Genomic DNA, 18,149 nt, shown 5'->3' on the forward strand with positions numbered 1-18,149 from the left:
CAATTATAAACAAGAATATTCAGAGTGTCTTTCGGAGAAGTTTATGAATTTATAGCTTTTCTTTTCTCGCATTTTTACAAGATAATCCACTTATTCCTGAGCAAAATTTTTCAATTAACTTAACCAAAAAGACGTTCCTTTTTCATTACCATTCGTAATTCTTTCTTCTTTCGTAAATAAAACAAGAAACAAATTCACTTTTCGTGCCCGTCTTTTATTATAACCAGGACTCCCTATTCTTCCTAACCTAATAATATTCTCAAAATTATCTGTGAAATGGAGAAAAACGAACTTAATTTGAAAGAACGTTCATTTCGTTTGCAATTTTAAGCCGGACAGAAAATGAAACTCGAAGCATTCGAATGAAAATTTGGTTCTTAGGGCTTCTGGTCTAAATGGCGCGATGCTGCTTATATGCTTTGTTATATTAGCAGAAGACGAAAACTAATCCAGGCTCATATTTAAAGAGATTTGAAGATGTCATTCTCCGTAATGAAAATATTTTATTTGAAAACACCATTATTAAGGACGTGGGTTGTTCCAGTTTTAAGGAAATGCGAAGATTAGGTCAGAATAGGAAAGAGTGGACGTGCGTGTCTAACCAGTCTTAGCCCGTAGGAAAAATTTCCATTGAAATTCAATGGGAATCGATGGAAAATTTGTAAATTCCATTCAAAACCATTTGGCATAAATGGAAAAACAATTGGGTACCTAAAAATGGAGAAGATCTGGTTTGAGATGATTAAAAATTAAAAAAAATGAAGAAACACGTACTGAAGTTGTAAAAATAATAAACAAGACATTATTTGGAATAATCATTGTCATGTAATTCATATTTTTTTTTTCGTCGAAAAACCCCATATTTCATATTGATTAAAAAAAATGTCATTTAATTACCACTAACAATAATTAAAGGTAAAAAGTAAAGAATTGACACTAAGATTTTCATTGGATTCAGGGATAGAAGTTCCAATGGAACGCACGTAGTTCGGGAATGGGATTTCCACTAGAATTCTAGTGGAAATTCCATTCATCCCATTGGCAAATCTCCATTTATTACCATTAATTATTTTAGTGGTAATTAAATGGCATTTTTTTAATGGAAATAGAATGGAAATTTTTCCTACGGGAGGACTATATGTACAAGAATTAAGTTTCAGAGATGGAGAAGATGATAAAACTAGAACATTCCACTTCATTAACTATTTGCGAACAATAATCTTAATCTAGATCTACCTCTACTCCTCTTAACTCCTGTTTCTGCCTCTAATATATCTCTACAATAAAGATGCATATTTTTTTTTTATTGTACACCTGAAAATTAATACTGCTACAATTACACGATGGTCATTTTGGACATTGGTCTTAATTAATGTTATTTTGAAGGTGCAGTTTCTCCGATATTAATGGTCCGATTTCAAAAGATAAAAAACAGTTGAACAGGGATTTAAAAGACCTTTCAAATGGTGTGCAGTTTGACCTGACCATTGACAGAACTATTATTAATTACGTTTGACGCTACAATTTACGTTACAGTCAATTTGATATCTCAATTTCTTTTCTTTTTCGTATTTATTCGTTCGTGTTGGTAGTACCAACACCACGAACGAATGGTAACAAGATAAGCACCCTTGCGGTATGGCAATCAACAAAGTGTAATAGCTCCAGCTCGTTACACGCTCGTTAAGCGTATAGCCGTCCTCATATGTCACCGGTTCGATGTATATGCGTGCGTGTCTGTGTGTGTATTTTGTGCACTCACAATCGTTACCAGCAGATTTTCACACTTGGGGATCACTAATTGTGTTCCTGGCCCATTATCGCATATCGTACGCCGTGAATTCATCATCAACTACCGAAATTCTATCAGCACACAAGTCGAAAATTAAATGGACATTGTTGGACGTAACGGCAAAATAATTTCATTGGATTGTTGATTTCGTGTATAGTTTTTCTTGATCCGAAAGCTCGCTGAAGAAGAGGCTAATGATAAGGGTCACAAACGCATGTGCCCATTGGTATATTTATTATGGTAAGGATATTTACATGATTATTGCTTGTGAATTTATTCTTACATACAGTAGCATGTTTATGTGTGGGCTGAATAGATTATAGCCCACGGGGCAAATATGTCTTCACTTTAATGTAAATACAGATTATGTTTAACTCGTCTTAAGTCGAGATTCTTTTTTATCTGAAAGCATCGACTTCTACCCCCCATAGTCTAACCAAGTAAAAAGGGCGATTATTATCCTGATTCAAGTCTATAGGCCGTCGTCGACTGGAGCTTCTTCAGCTGAAGCAGTTCGCCACTCGTGCTAGAATGCACCTCCAACCGACGACTGCCTTTAGATCGAACTCAGGACTGCATTTGTTTACCAGCCGGCCGCGAGTAGTCAGTGTCTACATTTTCAGGGAATCCTAAAGATTGTAAGTGTGGCCCCTAGTAGCATAACTACTGTCCGACCGAAAGTTCGGTTTCGGTCGAGTTTCGGCAAAAAAAACGAGTTTCGGTTTAGTTTCGGTTTCGGCGGCAAACCTGCCGAAACTACCACCGAAACCGAAACTGCGTTCGGGAGTTCTCGCGCTTTGCTCGGTCATGTTCGGCGCGTTAAATTAGTCTTTCACCTTTTGTTTCTGTTGAAGTTTAGTGTCATTCAACATGACGAATTAAGTTTAGAAGAAGTTAATTTGTTCTTAATTAAGATAAAAGTGATTTATTTTGTTTTGTTTATTACTTAAATATTAACTTCCTATACCTATTGTGATATTAGGTAACAATAACAAAAGTAATTTTATGTTTATTATATAAAAAAAGCATGAATAATCTTCAAAAGAAAAATGGGTCTAGTCTACTATACTTAACTCAAATAAACATCTCACCTATTTTAAGTATTTTTTAAGGCGCAATTAAAGTATTTCCTTAAATGAGGGGTTGTTATGTTGATTTTGATTTGATTACCAATAAGTGAAAATGTCAAAGACTGCAGAGCTAAGTGATTTAAAGATAATAAAATGAAACTGACTGATTATAATAACGTATTCTTTATTTTTCTCTCAAAACATGATCCTTATAAGGAAGTTTCGGTTTCGGTTTCGGTTTCGGCCGAAGAAACTATTTTGGCATCAGTGTCTTTTTTCCAATTAATACGAGTGACAAAGGTAAATATAGAAGAATTATTTGTTACTGAACTGAAGAAACTCTAACATAAAGATAGAAAAACTATATCTCAATCACCTCAAACAGAAAAATACAAATCATACTCTATCTTCGCAGCTGATGATATAATGCAAACACTACTATTAGTGTAGAAAAACTGCAATATTTAAAAAATGAAAATATGCCTGGTAGGTTTTCTTAAAAAATATTTTATACTTAAGTGAATATGTAAAGTTAAGTATTAAAAAAGTATTTTGAAAATACGTATTTTGCATTTTGCATTTAAAGTTCAAAAGGGAAATCTATTTTGTATTTTATAGTTGAAATAATAAATCAAAAAAAGTATTTGCATTTAAATTATTTTAAAAAACCATTTCGCACATCTCTGTATAGATATTACTTATTTGAAAACAATTTGGACAATTCAATTTGATCCATTTGCCAGATTTCGTTATTGATGGAATCATTCTCATCTTTCCAGAGTTAAATTACCTCCCGCATCGTTCTCATTTGAAGAAATTAATGTGGAAAGTCTTACGATCTTATTACCGAAGAGAAATGACAAAGATTATGGTCGTTCCTCTGCATTTGCAGGAATTAGATTCGCGGCGGACGAGAGAATTCCCGGCTGTTTATATTGAAGATGACGCAGTGCCAATAAGCTGTGGATAAAAGCTGATTTGGGGGTAAGTCGCTTGTAACCGAGTCCTTTTCCCGATTCCGGTGGCATTACGGTTCCCGGAACGGGGATATATTTTATTGAAACTGATGATTCTAGCCAAAGCGATACGATATGGCGCGATGCGGAAAGAAAGCAAAAGCAAAAATTGAAAGATGTTTTGTTTTTATTGCGGATAGGGTTGCTGACTGACACCCTTACAATTTTAGACATTGTAGTAACACCTTGGTATAATCATCGAAAAAAGTAGTAGATATTTTAAATTCTTGAACTAGTGTGATACATAAAAAACAATAAATAATTAAACTAACTGAATCTTAAAATGCGAATAGCGGTCAATTTTTCCAGCTTTATTTTTCCGGGTGGTCAATTTTCCGGCAAAAGAGAAATTCCGGTTAGGTTAAGGTGTATAACAATTCCCCACCCTCCTTCACCTGCCGGAGAATTTTCGTCCGGATTTTTTACTGCAGGGAAAAGGCTATCCGGAGAATTCGATGTGGAATCCATATTATACATTATGATTGTGGTATTAACTAAATATACGGTAATGTTTTTGTCTTATAGTCGGGACGTTCAAAATTGGCGTAGCCTGCAATAAAATGGTCGCATTTAAGTACAGTAAAAGTTTCTTATTCGCGTTTTCATTATTCGCGGACAAAAAAATTGCAACCCGGTTTTTGTATTCGCGCCTAAAAATTTCATTATTCGCGGATGCAATCGGTAAACAGAAAAGGATTCAATGTCATTTATTAAGGCGATTGATCGCAATAGACCGCTCGTGTCTAGTGTGAATATGGGTTTCTATTCTAAGATTGTGATTTAACGCTGCGATATAAATATGTGATTTTTTGTATGGTAACGAACAAATGTTCACACTAACTCGGTACGTTTTTGGTTTTCAGTAATATGGTCATTAAAAGCTTTTACAAGTGCTTAAAGTTGGCGCTTCTTATAGGACATGTATATTCAATAGAAATTAAAAAAATAAAAAATGGCCTTCGACAGGATTTAGAACAAAGCTTTATCTATCTTACTACAAAATTTCAAATCTTTGTTCCAAACATTAAACTCATGATATCTAGAACCGATAAGCATGTTTTACTCTACGGCGCATGTACTACTGAATCTCCTTAATGTATAGGCATCTTTTGAGTATGTACTGTAGGCTCGTGCCGAGGCGATCTTTATAATACATGTAACCGAGTGGACTAATTCAAAATTAAAAACAAGAAACAATCACTAAATTTTTTAAACCCTTGTCTAAAGCTGATTATAATGATTAATTTCAATTGCGAATTTCTCAATAAATTGATTTTTGATTGGCTTTATTTTGGAACTTTAGATCGTATCCCCTATGATTCCATACTAATTATCATTCCATATTTATACCCCGCGAATAAAGAGCTTTTACTGTACTTTCACCTTTCAATTTACTTACTAGACGAAGGGTTGTTGACAGAACGCCCACTTTAACTCACGACAGGCGTTATAGGGAATATCGGAACATAGAAAAGAGATGTTAGGTATCAATTGCAGGGGTCACTAATAAAGAAAAAGGAATAACATTACACCAATTAATGTGTAACAGAAAGAGATGCAGTCGAAACAGAATTTGAGCATCGAACTTTAAAAAAAGTTCAACATTCTCGGAAATTTAGGAAAGCAAAGACGTTTGTGTAAAGATGTAATTCCAAGCTGGCCCTTATTTTTTTCGTACCTCGAAACCTCTAACTGCTGCATCGCTTACTGTTACTGGGTTATCCTTTTTCACTTTGTCTGTACTATTCATGAAGAATTTCCCAACTTAACAAGGACGTGTTCATAAAGCAGCAAATGACTACAGCCCGAAGTGGAAGAAAGAAACACAATACTTTCATTCTCAGAGATAATTTATTGGGGACTATGTCAATTTTGATCGTTTCAACTATAGGTGCAATGGCCCACGTTGCTCGAGTCAGAATATATCACATTGAGGAAATGTTGCGCAACTTTTAAGGACATTCTCTAATTTTCTATTATAGAATTTTCGAAAAATTTTGAACAGTTGGAATTTTTTAAAAAAATCTAGGAAATTCTGGAAAAAATGGGTAAATTTCTATGTTCGGGAAACATTTAGCCATACCAGTTGGTGTACCTAGGTGTTAATTGCTTCAGTGGTTATCATTATTTTTAAAACATTTTAATACTGGAAAACCAATTATTTGTCAAACCTATAGCCCCACTTTCTCCCCCTGTTTAGTAATTATATCAAAATTCTCAATACCGTACTGTTTATCTAAATTGAATAAGTCATTATCGATTTCGTTCACCATAAATCTCCCAACTATACCTTCCACCATAGACATTTGTTTACCTACCTGAACTCGAGCTTCGGTTAAATTAATTTTCATCGCGAGATCTTCCCTTGTGAAAACATCAGGGTAGTGGGTTTGAGCAAACGCGTTTTCGAGTTCCTCCAGTTGTTGTAACGTGAATGTAGTCCTGTTTCGTCTCTGTTTTCTTCGCACGAAAGTGTCGTCGTGGATTGCGGGATGGTATGAGTAACTCGTGTCTGAAAATCAGTATACAAATAGGTTTAAATAAAACTACGAAACAAGCAAAGAACGCTGACATTTATGTTGATATTGAAACTATGACCGCGTAAATTCGCCTTAAAACATCAGTTTTAAAAGTTATGTTATATGCCTTACTAAATGTGACTGTAAACTTCATGCATATAAGCGGAACTTTTATTATTATGCAATGGGGTAGCAACATATAGCCAGTCGAGGTAAGATAAAGACATTGTTAAATTTGAGTAAAGGTTTTGATTCCATTTCTTTCCCTTTTCTGATTTTTCATAGTATGGAAATCAAGGGAAAGACTAGGGTTCACATAAAAGTTTATCAATTTAAAACCACAACGACGTTTCGCCTTAATTAGACTACAATTTTCGACCGTCTTTTCCACGGCTAACTCAGAAGGTCGCACGTAGTAATCCTAAGCATTATATAAACCGCATCGGGTTTGTTTTACTGTTTGTTGGCTCGTTTATAACATTTTAGGTCGAATATCTACAGTGCTACTAGGATTTTTAGATTCCGGATACTCGGATTCGGGCCTAGCGAGTCCAGATAGAAATACCCTGACCCGATACTCGGTTCAAGACTCGCTCATGATATTTTATGTAGTCAGACTCAAAAGTTCCTAGTCCACGTGGAAATACCCGATACTCGCTTCAAGACTCGCTACTGACATTTCAGTTCGAATACCTAGAATGCCAGTAGGGTGTCTTGACTCCGAGTACTCGAACTCGGACCTGCCGAGTCCAAGTAGAAATATCCTCACTGTATACTTGATTCAGGCCTCATTAATAGCATTTCAGTTTGATTGTCTGTAATGCTGGTATGGTTTCTTAATTCTAGGTAGTCTGACTCGGATCTGCCGAGTCCAGGTAGAAATACCTTCACCGCCCGCGAACTCCAGGTAGAAATACCCTAACCCGATACTCAAGACTCATTAATAGTATTTCAATTTGAACGTCTACAATGCCAGTAGGGTTTCTTAATTCTAAGTACTCAGACTCAAAAATTTTGAGTCCAGGTAGAAATACCCGACACTCGGTTCAAGACTCGTTAATGTCATTTTAGTTTAAAAACCGACAATGCTTGTAGGGTTTCTTGATTCCAGGTTCTAGGACTCGGACCCACCAAGTCCAGTTAGAAATACCCTATTTCCGATACTCGGTTCAGTTTGATAGTCTACAATGCTAGTAAGGTTTTTCAACTCTAGGTAGTCGGACTCGGAAGCACCGAGTCCAGGTAGAAATACCCGACACTTGGTTCATGACTCGTTAATGACATTTCAGTTTGAATACCTACATTGTTAGTAGGGTTTCGTGATTCCAGGTACTTGGACTCGGGCCCGCGAACTCCAGGTAAAAATACCCTTATCCGATACTCGCTTCAACACTCATTAATGGCATTTCAATTTGAACGTCTACAATGCCAGTAGGGTTTCTTAATTCTAAGTACTCAGACTCAAAAATTTTGAGTTCACTTAGAAATACCCGACTCGGTTCAAGACTCGTTAATGACATTTCAGTTTAAAAACCGACAATGCTTGTAGGGTTTCTTGATTCCAGGTTCTCGAACTCGGACCCACCGAGTCCAGTTAGAAATACCCTCACCCGATACTCGGTTCAGGACTTATTAATGACATTTCAGTTTGAATACCTACAGTGCTGGTAGGGTTTCTTAATTCCAAGTACTCTGGCTCGGATTGGCTATTACGTTTCTATGAAGTAAAGGGGTTTCACAAATGTTTCCACCTGTGACAATAATGGAGGGCTTAAAAAAATCGTAAAATTTGTTTCAAGGTAAATTATTGATGACCCCTTAATCAAAGTATTTTTTGAAGTTTCTGTCTTAAACACCTTGTATACACTTTTAATTAACATTGCATTGTATTGACAAAACATAGAGACAAATTTAATGAATTACAAATGTAATTCGTCTACTTCCCTTCGTTTTTAATTTCTGTTTGTGAAACTTTAATAGAAGCCAGATTACACATTAAAAATAAAAATTAGCAAAAAAGCAGCGGTTGAAACGTATGCATACGGTGGGTGTAGTATTCGAATATGGCTTCGGCTTCCGTTGCATGCGAAATGTAGTTAGTTTTTCAGCAACGTTTGGCGTTTAGGTTCGGTAACGGCATTAACGAAACAGAGTGAGGATGTATTAATTAAACTCTCATGTTTATTTCATGGAAATTCTACTTTTAATCCCATAATCTTCTGCATCCCCGCGAATTAAAACCGCGCAAACATTGCTTATTTCGAATTCATTAAATATGTAACGGTTTAGCGTTGATTTGTACCGAAGCGACGCGGCGCGGCGCGTTGCGACCAGTTGGGGATGAAGGGGGTGGGAATGGAGTAACGTCGTCGTCGCGGCGCATAGTTCAACTGTTTCGAGGCAAACCCTTTTCGAGTGCGTTTCGTTCCCACCCCCTACAAGCGACGCCATCGCCATCACAATCACCTCGGATGATTTGAAAATCATTTGAAAATACAATAACTAGACAATTTTATTTTTTGGTTGAATCCATGTAGATCAAGCACTTTTAGTGTTTCAAGCCCGAATCGGCAACACGGAACTTTAATTATGGAATCACCCCGTCGGTATGATTGCGATTTCGATCTTATCGACGCTAATGAATAGTAAGATCGAAATCGCTATCCGCGTCTGGCAGTTTTACTAGATTTTCCAACGTTGATTCTGATGAACAAATTGAAATATCGCAGTAAGGCCTTATCTAACGATTGAAATACTTCAATGGCAGCTAATACCCACTAGATGCGTCTAATTAAAAGATAGTGGATGGTAAATTGATTGTTCTGCTGGTTGAAGAACTGATACTGTTCTGATTCCACTTTAAAGGACGTCATCAGTTGGAATTGCTTTCTAACGTTTCGCTAGCGTGAGTGACAAACTTCTTCAGAGGTCCTTCCATCTCCGATGTGCCTATAGACCCGAATCGGAACGATGTCCAAAGTCTTATTTCAACCATTTAATTAGAATTTTTAATTAAAAATCCCTATTTCTACATGCAAGTCCAAGGCTGTCTTTAAACTAGAAAGACCAAAGCCAAGACCAAGACTAAAACCAAGACCCAATATGCTGTTTGAAGTATATATTCTTTTCTTGGAACAAAACATTTTTTGTATTTNAATTTAGAAGAATCCTTGTTGTTTACATGGTTTAGACAGTGTAGAAATATGTAAAAATAAAAACCCTCTATAACTTAAACGAATAATTTGGGTATTGCACCTTAGTAAACCGTGAAAAGTGGTTTGAATCAGGAGAAAGTCTTCTATCTATGTAAAAGACGAGGAATTGCTAAATTTCCTAATTTAGAAAAATGCTTTTTTACATGCTTTAGACAGTGTAGAAATACGTAAAAACATTACTGTTAGTGGACATATACTAAAGGAAAAAAAGTTTGCGAAGTCACTAGAAATCCATAATTTTAAAGCTTAAACTTAAACTCTTAGCAAATAAAAACCTCAATAAGTCAAATTATTTTACGTTTCTCTTGATCTTTATCTTATCGGGGTTCTACTGTAGCTACAGACAACGTAGTATATACCATCTATAGAGATTTTCCACTAATTTTGGATTCATAAGGTGTCTTTTTTAATTAAAGATATACATAAACTTGGAAAGTGAGTTCAGTGGGCACAGGGGCAAATGTATAACCAAAACAATGACCATAACACTCTTCGAGATTATACTGGATATTGCTTTTGTGAATTTGATACCAGGTACCTAATGTTTTTATGCATACTTTTAATTTTGAAAAAATTGTTGTGGAACTGCAATAAAATGATCGTGTTTTCATTTTTCTAATTGCAATTATAAACAAGAATATTCAGAGTGTCTTTCGGAGAAGTTTATGAATTTATAGCTTTTCTTTTCTCGCATTTTTACAAGATAATCCACTTATTCCTGAGCAAAATTTTTCAATTAACTTAACCAAAAAGACGTTCCTTTTTCATTACCATTCGTAATTCTTTCTTCTTTCGTAAATAAAACAAGAAACAAATTCACTTTTCGTGCCCGTCTTTTATTATAACCAGGACTCCCTATTCTTCCTAACCTAATAATATTCTCAAAATTATCTGTGAAATGGAGAAAAACGAACTTAATTTGAAAGAACGTTCATTTCGTTTGCAATTTTAAGCCGGACAGAAAATGAAACTCGAAGCATTCGAATGAAAATTTGGTTCTTAGGGCTTCTGGTCTAAATGGCGCGATGCTGCTTATATGCTTTGTTATATTAGCAGAAGACGAAAACTAATCCAGGCTCATATTTAAAGAGATTTGAAGATGTCATTCTCCGTAATGAAAATATTTTATTTGAAAACACCATTATTAAGGACGTGGGTTGTTCCAGTTTTAAGGAAATGCGAAGATTAGGTCAGAATAGGAAAGAGTGGACGTGCGTGTCTAACCAGTCTTAGCCCGTAGGAAAAATTTCCATTGAAATTCAATGGGAATCGATGGAAAATTTGTAAATTCCATTCAAAACCATTTGGCATAAATGGAAAAATAATTGTTTCCATTTACAATATAATTCCTGGCCACATATACTATTAGCCTTTTTCGATACAGTTTTTGCTTGCCCAGGTGCAAGAGTAGTGATATTGCCAATTAGGTGGTGGAAAATCAATAATCTAGTTTTACCTATGCNATTGAAACTATGACCGCGTAAATTCGCCTTAAAACATCAGTTTTAAAAGTTATGTTATATGCCTTACTAAATGTGACTGTAAACTTCATGCATATAAGCGGAACTTTTATTATTATGCAATGGGGTAGCAACATATAGCCAGTCGAGGTAAGATAAAGACATTGTTAAATTTGAGTAAAGGTTTTGATTCCATTTCTTTCCCTTTTCTGATTTTTCATAGTATGGAAATCAAGGGAAAGACTAGGGTTCACATAAAAGTTTATCAATTTAAAACCACAACGACGTTTCGCCTTAATTAGACTACAATTTTCGACCGTCTTTTCCACGGCTAACTCAGAAGGTCGCACGTAGTAATCCTAAGCATTATATAAACCGCATCGGGTTTGTTTTACTGTTTGTTGGCTCGTTTATAACATTTTAGGTCGAATATCTACAGTGCTACTAGGATTTTTAGATTCCGGATACTCGGATTCGGGCCTAGCGAGTCCAGATAGAAATACCCTGACCCGATACTCGGTTCAAGACTCGCTCATGATATTTTATGTAGTCAGACTCAAAAGTTCCTAGTCCACGTGGAAATACCCGATACTCGCTTCAAGACTCGCTACTGACATTTCAGTTCGAATACCTAGAATGCCAGTAGGGTGTCTTGACTCCGAGTACTCGAACTCGGACCTGCCGAGTCCAAGTAGAAATATCCTCACTGTATACTTGATTCAGGCCTCATTAATAGCATTTCAGTTTGATTGTCTGTAATGCTGGTATGGTTTCTTAATTCTAGGTAGTCTGACTCGGATCTGCCGAGTCCAGGTAGAAATACCTTCACCGCCCGCGAACTCCAGGTAGAAATACCCTAACCCGATACTCAAGACTCATTAATAGTATTTCAATTTGAACGTCTACAATGCCAGTAGGGTTTCTTAATTCTAAGTACTCAGACTCAAAAATTTTGAGTCCAGGTAGAAATACCCGACACTCGGTTCAAGACTCGTTAATGTCATTTTAGTTTAAAAACCGACAATGCTTGTAGGGTTTCTTGATTCCAGGTTCTAGGACTCGGACCCACCAAGTCCAGTTAGAAATACCCTATTTCCGATACTCGGTTCAGTTTGATAGTCTACAATGCTAGTAAGGTTTTTCAACTCTAGGTAGTCGGACTCGGAAGCACCGAGTCCAGGTAGAAATACCCGACACTTGGTTCATGACTCGTTAATGACATTTCAGTTTGAATACCTACATTGTTAGTAGGGTTTCGTGATTCCAGGTACTTGGACTCGGGCCCGCGAACTCCAGGTAAAAATACCCTTATCCGATACTCGCTTCAACACTCATTAATGGCATTTCAATTTGAACGTCTACAATGCCAGTAGGGTTTCTTAATTCTAAGTACTCAGACTCAAAAATTTTGAGTTCACTTAGAAATACCCGACTCGGTTCAAGACTCGTTAATGACATTTCAGTTTAAAAACCGACAATGCTTGTAGGGTTTCTTGATTCCAGGTTCTCGAACTCGGACCCACCGAGTCCAGTTAGAAATACCCTCACCCGATACTCGGTTCAGGACTTATTAATGACATTTCAGTTTGAATACCTACAGTGCTGGTAGGGTTTCTTAATTCCAAGTACTCTGGCTCGGATTGGCTATTACGTTTCTATGAAGTAAAGGGGTTTCACAAATGTTTCCACCTGTGACAATAATGGAGGGCTTAAAAAAATCGTAAAATTTGTTTCAAGGTAAATTATTGATGACCCCTTAATCAAAGTATTTTTTGAAGTTTCTGTCTTAAACACCTTGTATACACTTTTAATTAACATTGCATTGTATTGACAAAACATAGAGACAAATTTAATGAATTACAAATGTAATTCGTCTACTTCCCTTCGTTTTTAATTTCTGTTTGTGAAACTTTAATAGAAGCCAGATTACACATTAAAAATAAAAATTAGCAAAAAAGCAGCGGTTGAAACGTATGCATACGGTGGGTGTAGTATTCGAATATGGCTTCGGCTTCCGTTGCATGCGAAATGTAGTTAGTTTTTCAGCAACGTTTGGCGTTTAGGTTCGGTAACGGCATTAACGAAACAGAGTGAGGATGTATTAATTAAACTCTCATGTTTATTTCATGGAAATTCTACTTTTAATCCCATAATCTTCTGCATCCCCGCGAATTAAAACCGCGCAAACATTGCTTATTTCGAATTCATTAAATATGTAACGGTTTAGCGTTGATTTGTACCGAAGCGACGCGGCGCGGCGCGTTGCGACCAGTTGGGGATGAAGGGGGTGGGAATGGAGTAACGTCGTCGTCGCGGCGCATAGTTCAACTGTTTCGAGGCAAACCCTTTTCGAGTGCGTTTCGTTCCCACCCCCTACAAGCGACGCCATCGCCATCACAATCACCTCGGATGATTTGAAAATCATTTGAAAATACAATAACTAGACAATTTTATTTTTTGGTTGAATCCATGTAGATCAAGCACTTTTAGTGTTTCAAGCCCGAATCGGCAACACGGAACTTTAATTATGGAATCACCCCGTCGGTATGATTGCGATTTCGATCTTATCGACGCTAATGAATAGTAAGATCGAAATCGCTATCCGCGTCTGGCAGTTTTACTAGATTTTCCAACGTTGATTCTGATGAACAAATTGAAATATCGCAGTAAGGCCTTATCTAACGATTGAAATACTTCAATGGCAGCTAATACCCACTAGATGCGTCTAATTAAAAGATAGTGGATGGTAAATTGATTGTTCTGCTGGTTGAAGAACTGATACTGTTCTGATTCCACTTTAAAGGACGTCATCAGTTGGAATTGCTTTCTAACGTTTCGCTAGCGTGAGTGACAAACTTCTTCAGAGGTCCTTCCATCTCCGATGTGCCTATAGACCCGAATCGGAACGATGTCCAAAGTCTTATTTCAACCATTTAATTAGAATTTTTAATTAAAAATCCCTATTTCTACATGCAAGTCCAAGGCTGTCTTTAAACTAGAAAGACCAAAGCCAAGACCAAGACTAAAACCAAGACCCAATATGCTGTTTGAAGTATATATTCTTTTCTTGGAACAAAACATTTTTTGTATTGGAAATTTTCAGTTTGCTAATACTAAATAGAAACAACTAATTTTTTTTCGATATGTTTTACTTCTTTCAAGTACCTTGTACTATTTTGTTGGCTAAAAGGTCAATTTATGCGCTGCAGGAAGGGTAATTTCTCGGGTTTTCATTACTTTTACAACTATCGACTTTGTTTTCTTTAAAAGTCGTGACAAGCTCGCATGTACGACAATCATTGTATGAGTAAATAGAAAAATGTGTGTTTAGGAGAATTATTTAAGAAAAGTATGTATGTATCAGGTTAAATGAGTAAGACCAAGGCTTAACACACAAGACCAAGACCGAAACCGAGAATATATCAGTAAGACTAAGGCCCTGACCAATACTAGAAATATTTGAGTAAGACCAAGAGCAAGGCCGAATAACTAAGATCAAGGACCTATATCAATACCAAGACTGGGATAGTTTTGTTCTTGATGTTGGTCGTCAGTAATCTATCCTTTAAATTTTGAACTTTTAAGTATTATTTGAGGAAAAGCTTCCCTAAATGATGTCCAAATTTAAACGGATTTAACTACATAGACAGTTACAATATGAAACATTATTCTGAAAATTCATTTCTGAATTTTTACCTACTACACGCTACCTCAAATTAATGAAGGAAAAATTGTTGCTGTTGTCACAGCCCCGTCGGGAATCGAACCCGGGACCTTTGGCTTTACGCACCAATGCTCTGACCACTAAGCTACGAGAGATGACAACAGCAATAACGACAAAACCGTACTTATTAAGTCACAAATCCGTCGAACTAATGTAACTATATACGGAATATACTATGTTTAAACATACATACAATTTAGACATCTTTTAGAAGTGAGTTAGTTTTAATATGAAATATTATTCTGAAAATTCATTTCTGAATTTTTACCCACTACACACTACCTCAAATTAATGAGTTACAAAAATATGCACTCATTGATTTCACGCTAAAACGCGTTACTATATTTTCACTTGTAGTGAGCGCCCTGTATAATAATCCTTCTTTACAAAATTCAATCATGACGTTGTATTTTCTTTTATCATTACCGTTATCCATCAGAAAATCTTTTTCCGAATTCGCGCATTTGTGCCACGTCTAACGACATTAAATGTAATTTGGCAATTTTAATGCCAACTCTAATTCTATGAGGGGTGAGTCCATCATCTTGTCCGATGTCGTTGATGCGAGCTCGTCGTTCCTAATACCGACAATCACGCAGAACTTTAGCACCCCACTGGATGTTATTTATTATTACCCTTATTGGCCTCTAATGTACTGAGGGTGGTTGTAAATCCCCATAATACCCATCGGAACACGCCACCATACGGCACCGGCTCAATTTTGGCTATTTGGCTTTTTTGTCTGATTTGTGAACGTAAATAATATTAAAAATACTGAGCGTTCAGAATGTATGTTACGGCATAAAAAGCGTATCAAAGACGAAAAATAAAAGTACGTTTCAATTATTCAGGGAATTGCACAAATAAGTGAAACAAGAGAAATAATATTGCTAAATTAATATAGTGGTAATAAATATATGTAAAGTAGCCTGAAAGCTGCATTTTATTCACCCAAAATTTTTATTTCACATATTTCTTTAAAGAAAAATGAACAGAATCCTTATTTCTCGTAGCAATCTGATACTGTAAACTCTTTATAACGTCACTCGATTTAACGACAAACTCCTTAAAACGTCGAAATTGCTTGACTTTGGTTGGTTTACATTGTTTTCTATACAATATTACACTCTATATAGCGTCACGCTCACTCTATTTAACGACAACAATGCGGCATTATAAATCATTGAGCAGTACTTTCTAAGTTGCCGAAATAGATAAGAACTGCAGCTGTGTACGTTGTTGAAGAAGACGATCCTGTCCCTCCACCAAGCATCAAACAAGCACTTGATGCAGCGAAACTATTAAAAAAATACTTTTTATATAATCAAATTGATCCAGCAGTATCTCAAGATATGAGTAAGATACGTAACAAAATACAATTAAAATATTGGAGCAGCAAAAAACATCAGACGAAGATAACAGGCTATACGCAATGTATGAATAATAATGTTCGTGTGCAAAATGTGTACTATATTGGTAAATGCATATTATTATAGAATAGTAAAATAATATCTTTTATTTCTCTCCATTTAACGACCACTCTTTATAACGCCGAAAAATGTTCGGTCCCTTAAGTGTCGTTATATAGAGTTTACACTGTACTTGATATTCATTAATAAAAAATTTAAGTAGGGAAACTTGCTTTTTCCTAAAGATCCTTAATCGACTATGACTAAAAATTATTGGAAAATTCTAAAAACAGAAAATTAGCAACTTTAACCAATAAAACATAAAATAAAAGAAAGACAGGGATTCTTTCAGTTCCCTTTTTGGAATTTTGGTGATAGTGTATATCTATAAGCTATTATTTACTATAAAAATTTTGTTTTTCTCTTTACAAACATTTTTACGAAATGCAGTGAAATGTTCTGTTGAAGTCAAACTGAAAGTCTTCTAATAATCACGGAACACTCGGAATTTCCAATCTACGTTCCTATGCTGCCGGTTTGACCCTACCTTTTTAAAAAGTAACCACTTTTCTCAATAAGAAATCCTACTTTTACTTTAACGGCTATATTACTCAAGTTTATAAATCTTGGATTAGTAAAGATCAATAAAATACATATTGTATAAGTGTTATAACGTTTTCGTATCTAGGATAGTCAGTGGGAGTGACACGATTGAAAAGGCTTGGTGCTCTCGCAGGTATCAATTCCGACAACGGACGGTCTCTGATCAAACAATTACATTACGATACGGGCATATATTCAATTGTTATTGTTGCGCGAATTATCGCCGACAAAGCAAATTGCGCACGCGATCCCAGCCTTTATTACTATTATTGTTATATAGGTGATACATTACGTATAAATGCAAGTGAGAGGTGTCGAAGATCAGGAAATTGCCCTTCCTCGATACATCGCGTTTGTAATGTGAAACTTATTACTTCGTACATTTGTGTACAAGGTGTTTCTCAAATTAGTGGTAAGCTAAGGAGAGTGTCTACTAGATGCAATAGGAAACCGCATACGGTGAGTACAGCAGCGGATTAAAAGACAAAAAAATCCGAAGCCGGTCCTGGGCGTGAATTGCCAACCTATCTACGCACTGAATTGAGATAAGAATTCAGAAGCTACAACCATGGAGAACGTAAACAATACCGCTTGTCGATTGGCTAAAGTAAATATCAACAAAATTACTATTAAACATACTGTTCGTTTCAATAAGTTAGAGATATGCCCCTTCCCTTTATTAGGATGCGTCGTAGCATAGTTCCAAATTCAATCATATTTGTCTGCGTAGACAAAAGTGTACAGTACCATTTGCAAAATTATTTAAACTGCCTCGTTAAAATTTAACATTTGCTTTATTTAAAAACATATTTAGCAAAAAATAATAGCAAGTGAATTAACTTAACGTTCTACACACCTATAAAACTTTTGCTTTGTTTTCTATTGTCAATTTATATACATTTTTGTTTTAAAAAATTGCTAAACATTTTCGTCTAGTACTGTACAGTTCTAGCCGATCTCCTAAGACCGCCCATCGAGAGCTCTGTTCGTTCAAGCTTGTTCCAACTATTTCTGTCTTGCTCACGCCTAGTGTGTATTCTTTCTATCTTCGCGCAGATTTCTTCAAGGTTACAATTCTAACAAATTGAAATAGACTGTTATCTTTTGATGGTTGTGACGGTAAAAATAAATTGTTAGTTGTTGATAGTATGCAGCACTATTTAAATCAGAGCCGGGCAAACTTTAACTTCGTAGGAGCCGCTACCGAGGTTTGTTTAAGTCACTCCATACCCTTCAATGAGTATGAGACAGTACGCTGCTAACCTATTTCGCCTATTTCTTATTGACTTCCTGTTCTCTTATTCTTTCTAATACCTCTTCATTGCTAACCTTCTCTATCCA

At 35.9% G+C, this 18,149-nt stretch overlaps 1 protein-coding gene across 1 annotated transcript in view; it reads right to left on the reverse strand.

Moving 5' to 3' along the window:
• Positions 1-18,149, reverse strand: part of LOC108734614 (paired mesoderm homeobox protein 2A-like) — a 57,374-nt gene that overhangs the window by 16,898 nt on the left and 22,327 nt on the right. The window contains exon 3 of the mRNA XM_018466246.1: positions 6,197-6,390. Within this exon, the coding sequence (XP_018321748.1) occupies positions 6,197-6,390 (194 nt within the window). The remainder of the gene's footprint in view (positions 1-6,196; positions 6,391-18,149) is intronic.

The sequence above is a fragment of the Agrilus planipennis genome, unplaced genomic scaffold, assembly GCF_000699045.2.
Source record: "Agrilus planipennis isolate EAB-ADULT unplaced genomic scaffold, Apla_2.0 scaffold79, whole genome shotgun sequence".
Taxonomy (NCBI): domain Eukaryota; kingdom Metazoa; phylum Arthropoda; class Insecta; order Coleoptera; family Buprestidae; genus Agrilus; species Agrilus planipennis.